Here is a 6683-nt window from a genome sequence, read left to right on the forward strand (position 1 = left end):
TGGCTAATTATTTTCTTTTAGTAGAGATGGGGTCTCGCTATGTTGCCCAGGCTGATCTTGAACTCCTCACCTCAGCCTCCCAAAGCGCCAGGATTTCAGGCATGAGCCACTGTGCCTGGCCCCAGCTACTGTTTTTCCAAGCTTTTTAATCATAAAATTCACCCAGGGCAGTTGGTTAAAATAGGAATTCCCAGGCTGCATTCCCGGAGTTTCTAATTCAGTAGGTCTGGGCAGGTCCTGGATCCTGTGTTTTTAATAACCACTCTCCCCTAGGTAAATTTTGTGATCAGACAAGTTTGGGAAAATAGATTCTACTATATTTCCTCTGGGGCAGAGTTTTTCAACAGCAGTTCTACTAACATTTTGGTCTAATAATTCTGTGTTGGAGGGGGCTGTCTTGTGCATTGTAGGATGTTTAGCATCAGTCTAGCCTCTACTCACTAGCAGCCTTCCTGCACCCCCCAGTTGTGACACCCAAAAATGTCTCCAGACATTGTCCAATCACCCCCCAGTTGAGAAGCACTGCTCTAGATCTACAAAATGAATGTCCAGCCTTGTTTAAATAAAAAATAAGTAAAACCAAAAATGAGCACTAAACTGTATTTCTTAAATATAACTTTTAAACTCTTGCTTTTAATAAAGATTCATAACAAGAAAACACTTTCCCTTCACATTCTGATTCTATTTAATTTTTATTAGAATTCTTATTTTCTTTGTCAAAGATCAGCCCATTATGTTTCTATTAATAGGTTAAAATAAAAAGAGAATGTAAAAGGTCTTTCAGGGTTTGAAAATATTCTATAATAGTGTGTATCATATATTTTTCATAAAGGATCATTTCAATCCAATTATCCAAAACTTAGTGTAAAAATATGCTACAGCTGCAGAGACAAAAACAATTCAAAATAATGAGCCCAGAGGCTATTCTGACTTCTCTACATCCCTAGTCTTCATTAGAATGTGACATACATTTATTTTCTTTTAAAGAGAACTATAATGAAAATAGTATTTACCAGATAATGCACTGGTCTTTAGCCCATTTCTACTTTAGCTCAGAAATTACTGCACTGAAAACAAAATAATTTGGAACAGCAAGATTCATGTCAATCTTAAATTTCTGGCTAAGCTCCAACACTCCCAATAGTCATCACTCTGTTTTTACCTTAGAAAGTCTCTTATTTAAATTTCCTAAATTGTGAAAAGTATTAAACTATAATACATTGAAATCTGCTTGAGGATCTATAAAAATTCATTTCCCAAATCAAATGTGTAATTGTTTTTTTTCTCCTAAAAGACAAAAAAAGCAGCAATGGTTCCCCAAAACTAGGTTTCTTAGTACTTTTAAATTAAATAACCAAAATTCATCTCAATTCAGAGTTTCCCAATATGGCCAAAAATTATTATTTCAATCAAGTATCTGAACTTCTGTGTATTATGTTGAGTAATTATTGTTAGAATAAGAAATGTGAGTATAATTTTAAAGGACCAGAATCTTTACCTACAATTTACCAAATAGGACTGTATTTTATTTCTAGTGACTCTCTTCTTCACATAAAATTTAACTGATTCATTTATTTTCCATAACTATTAATGGGGATTTCACTTACCATCGGGTTTTTAAAGAATTCATATTTGGCATAATTTTTTCTAAAATATAGCTTATTTTCTTCTTCCATTCCCCAGTTAGATAGCACTTCAATCAAGAGTTCGTGATCTTCTATTATTCTTTCTGTAAAGAAGGTTTCAGTGAGTATGTCGACAGATAGCTAAATAGACAAACAGTCAAATATATATACACACAGACACATAGCCATACAAACATACAAAATATATTATGTATCTTTATTAAACATAGCAAATTGCAACTTAATTATGAAATAGCTGATGGATAAAAACTTCTCATCAATGTTGAATTAGTAATGTTAATTTTTATACCAAAGCAGACTGTCATCTGAAAAGAAAAATTACATAAAATATCACAATACACTTTTGGCTAAATTTCCTTTCATTGCTATGTAAATTGTAATATAAGTTTGGTAACAAATCTGCATTAAGTATATGAGAGCTATTCTTTTTCTCCAACTCATCATGGTGCCAAAATTAAAATATTTGTTTCAAGGTTGAACAATTCACCTCATTAAGAGATGAAGAATTTTGACAGGTTCAATGTGCATTTAAGACACATAATTTGGATAGCTGAGAAAAATTAAAATACACGTTTTAAAAGGAAATTTTTAATGCAAGCAGATACAGTTTTTTTTTAAGAAACCCAATTCCTTGTGGTACTTCATGCTTTCAACACTAATATGAAATAAAATATATTTTGTGTTAACAACGAAGATAATTAGGTAGGGTGGGAAGGCACTTAGTAGAAAAGGCACTTAAATGGAGTAAGCAACGGCAACTTTAAAGAGGTGAACATAGCAGGCACAATTCCTATTTTAATAAGAAAGTTTGATGATGTTCATTGCTGTAGTTGGGAATTTAATTTTTTTTTTTTTTTTTTTTTTTTTTGAGACAGAGTCTCACTGTGTTGCCCAGGCTAGAGTGCCGTGGCATCAGCCTAGCTCACAGCAACCTCAAACTCCTGGGCTCAAGCAATCCTTCTGCCTCAGCCTCCCGAGTAGCTGGGACTACAGACATGCGCCACCATGCCTGGCTAATTTTTTCTATATATCTTTAGTTGTCCGATTAATTTCTTTCTATTTTTAGTAGAGACACGGTCTCACTCTTGCTCAGGCTGGTCTCGAACTCCTGAGCTCAAACAATCCGCCCACCTCGGCCTCCCAGAGTGCTAGGATTACAGGCGTGAGCCACCGCGCCCGGCCACTGCTGTACTGTTCATAATAGTCCCAAACCAGAAACTACCCAAATGCCTACTGACATGAGAATGAATAAATAAATTGTATGAAAGCACATAGTGAAATATATACTACAACAACCCACAACAGTATGGATGAATTTCACAAACACAGTATTAATTAAAAGAAGTGAGACACAAATATTAATAGTACATATTGCATGATTCTATTTACATAAGGTTCCAAACAGGGAAAATTAATCTATGATGCTGGAAATTAGGGTAATGGAGATACTGAGTAAGTGAGGGCAGGAAGGGAATCCACCGGGGTGGATTTCTATTTCTTGATCTGGGGGTTGGTTACTCGGATACATATTACAAAATATCTGAGAATTCATCCAGTTGTCCACATGTGGTTTGTACACTTTTCTTAATGTAAGTCACACTTCAATGAAAGGTTGAGGGGGAAAAAAAGGAACTGCGAAATTACCAATGCAAAACAGGAAATGGAGAATAACCAAATAAGGAATATAAAAATTCTCTGCTTTTTTAGTGTTCCTAGGACCTTTTGAAAAGTATCTGTGTCTCAGAAATTCAACGCTCGGTAGTGATCTGTGACCTACAACACCCAAATCCTTGAAAGTAATGTCATACTTAAATAGAAGCTTATTCATCTGAAAGGAAGTTCTTCCTAAGAGTGCTCAATGAATATGGATGAGTTTGAGCTAAGTGTGTATCAACATTCAGGGTTCTATTCCTAATGATAGCTCCTTTTCTATCTCATTGACTGGCTCCCCTAGCTCCTGCTCCCTCCTACAACTCAGCCCTTGGTTCAACTCTTTTCTTTCTCCCTCTCCAAATGAATTCACTCTCCCCTCTTCAACCATCACATTTGTCAGCTTCCTTGAAGTGCAATCTCTGGCTACAGTTGCTCTCACTCATGCTCCCATCCTAACTGTACTAGACTTTCCACCTAAAACACAATTCATCTAAAATCAAAGTCAGTATAGCAATTCCTCAAAATATGAAACACAGAATTACTACATGACCTAGCAACTCCACTTCTGGCTATCTACCCAAAAGAAGTAAAAGCAGGAGCTTGAACAGATATTTGTACACCAATGCTCATAGCAGCAGCATCCACAATAGCCTAAAGGTGAAAACAAGATGTCCATCAATGGACGAACAGATGAATAAATGTGGTTGATACAGTACATACAATGGAATATTCAGCTTAAAAAAGTAATGAAATTCTGACACATGCTACAACATGGATGAACTTTGAGGATATTATGCTAAGTAAAATAAGACACACACATAAGGACAAATACTGTATGATTCCACTCATACAAGGTACATAGAATAGGCAAATTCATAGAGAGAAAGTAGAATGGTGGTTGCCAGGGGCTGGGGGGGAGAGGGAAATGAGGAGTTATTGTTTCACGGGTACAGAGTTTCAGTCCAGAAAGCTACGAATGTTCTAGGGATAGACGGTGGATCATGATGCTTGCACAGCAATGTGAATACATATACTGCCACTGAACTGTACATAGAAAAAGGATAAAATGGTAAGTTTTATGTTATGTACATTTTCCAAAATTTTTTTAAAAACTTAAAACCAAAACAAAGTCATCTTCCTTTTTCCCTCTCAACCACCTTTCCTTCCTAAATTCTCCTATCTCCATTACTGTCAATGTCATTTTTACCACATTCTTTGAATTCTACATTCAAAGAAATGTAGAATTAAAACTCACTTTGCATCTTTCCCTACCTCCACTCCAATATCCTCTACTCCTGACACCCCCGGTTAGCAGGGATTCTTCCTCCGAGTGTCTCACACATCCAACAACCCCCTCACCGAGTCCCATCATTACCGACTCAATTTAGAACTTCACCTTTTCTTGTACAGCCTCTTAACTAATCTCCAAACCTCTACTTTCTCATTCTTCCCATTCAACCTGGACACTGATAGCAAATCTCCTAAAACATGAGTATGAATGTGAACCCTGCTCAAAAAGCTTGTCTAGTTCTGCTTGTTGAGATAAATCCATGTAGTCTGGCATTCAGCAAATATTTACTGAAGGTCTACACTGTGTCAAGCACTCATCTTAAGACTGGGAATTTTATAGTGGACAAGACAGTGAAAAACAACTGCCTTCATGGAGCTTTCATTCTGATGGAAAGACAAAGACAATAAATAAAATGTAAATCTTTTTTAAAAGGTGGTGACAAACCCTACAGGGGTTTGTCAGAACATGATGAGGGAATAGGAGAAAGGAATCCATCTCCAACAGCTTGTCAGGAAGGCCTCATTGAGAAGGTAACATTTGAACAAAGACCCAAAGGAGAAGAGGATATGACCCCATGACCCAAGCAGCTATTTAGAGGAAGAGCAAGAACAAAGCCCATGAGGCAGAGCAAGGTTGGTATGTCTGAAACACAGCAAGGAGGTTAACTTGAGAAAAGCTGAGTGAGCAAGAGGGGTACACTAGGAGAAGAGGTTAAACAAGTTACGGGACAAGATGAGGGGGGTGGGGCGCTGGAGAAGGCCGTGCCATACAGAGTGAGGATTTGGCTTTTCCTCTGAGTTAGATGAGAAGTCATTTCAAACAAAGTAATAACATGAACTAACAAGTTTTAACGGGATACACTCACTGTTGAGTAGGAAACTGATTTTTCAAAGAATGCAAAGAACATTTGGTAGGCTATTTCAACTAACCCCAGGAGAAACGATGTGGCTTGGATAAGCATGGTAGCAGTTGATACGGTTCAAAAAAAAAAAAACAAAGGCAGAATCTAGATCTATTTTAAAGGTAGGGCCAACAGGATGTGCTGGCAAATTAGATATGTAGTGAAAAAGAAAGTACTGAAAGGAGGACACCAAGGATCTCAGCCTGAGCACTTGGAGGGACAGCGTCACCATTAATGAGCTAGGAAGACTGTAAGAGAAGCAAGTTGGGGGCAGATCCAGTGATCACTGAGATACCAAGTGGGAATATGCATCCTTAGCAATCTTCTGTCCTTACTTCTATCCACTTCTCACACAAGTCCAGCTGGTATTTTCAAGATTATGAAACACAGGTACACATTATCAAACATACTATGTGCTAAGCACTCTATCTACATTCTTCGCAACTGCAGTGGGAGAAAATTTCAAGGCATTAACCAAGAATCTTGTTTGTTTGCTTTGCCAACCTGTGTTTCTTTGTAACCATTACCGTTCTCTACCACTAAAGAAACAGCATATGTTCTGCTTTCATGATATACTGTACAGATAGAAAAAAATGACAAAGAAGGATTTTCTTGGTTTTTGAGCTTCAAAGTAGACTTTATCAATCTTTAACAAATGTGACTGCTTAAGGAGAAGCATGCCTAGCCAATCTTCCATTGACTCATCTAGGCATCCACCCTCTGCCCTCCAGAAATGGAGGCAGAGTTGGGGGGTTAGTAGCAAAAACTGGTGGAGTGGAGACTGCCAGGGAGCTAAATTGTAACTGGGCAGTGTGGGTCCCAAGTGACACCATATCCTGCCCCCTTTCTGAACTAGAACTCTTTCAGAGTGGTAAGACTCCCTGATAAGTTCAATGGTCTGTGGCCAAAACCACAGCATAGCCTTGGGAAATCTTGAGCCTCAAGTAGAGGCCCTATATCTCAGATGATGAAGAAGCAATAGCTGAACACAGCATCAACTCCATAGCAACCCAGTATGGGCAGAAGCAGTGTAGTACCTAGTTCCCAAGAAAGAACATGGAAGAGCTAACGGAACACCATGGACTTAAGGGGCTTTACGGTATAGGCAATAAGCTTGAAGGAAGCAAGTTTCCAAAAAAGGAAGAGACAGTTGGATAAGAGACAAATATCCCTCCTGGGACTTAAATGCTCC

At 37.8% G+C, this 6683-nt stretch overlaps 1 protein-coding gene across 3 annotated transcripts in view; it reads right to left on the reverse strand.

Moving 5' to 3' along the window:
• GRB14 (growth factor receptor-bound protein 14) overlaps positions 1 to 6683 on the reverse strand; it is a 132124-nt gene that overhangs the window by 27040 nt on the left and 98401 nt on the right. For all 3 annotated transcript variants that reach the window (XM_012655827.1, XM_012655828.1, XM_012655829.1), the window contains exon 3: positions 1608 to 1729. In XM_012655827.1, the coding sequence (XP_012511281.1) occupies positions 1608 to 1729 (122 nt within the window). The remainder of the gene's footprint in view (positions 1 to 1607; positions 1730 to 6683) is intronic.

This window comes from Propithecus coquereli, unplaced genomic scaffold, assembly GCF_000956105.1.
Source record: "Propithecus coquereli isolate 6110/MARCELLA unplaced genomic scaffold, Pcoq_1.0 Scaffold49, whole genome shotgun sequence".
Lineage (NCBI taxonomy): Eukaryota > Metazoa > Chordata > Mammalia > Primates > Indriidae > Propithecus > Propithecus coquereli.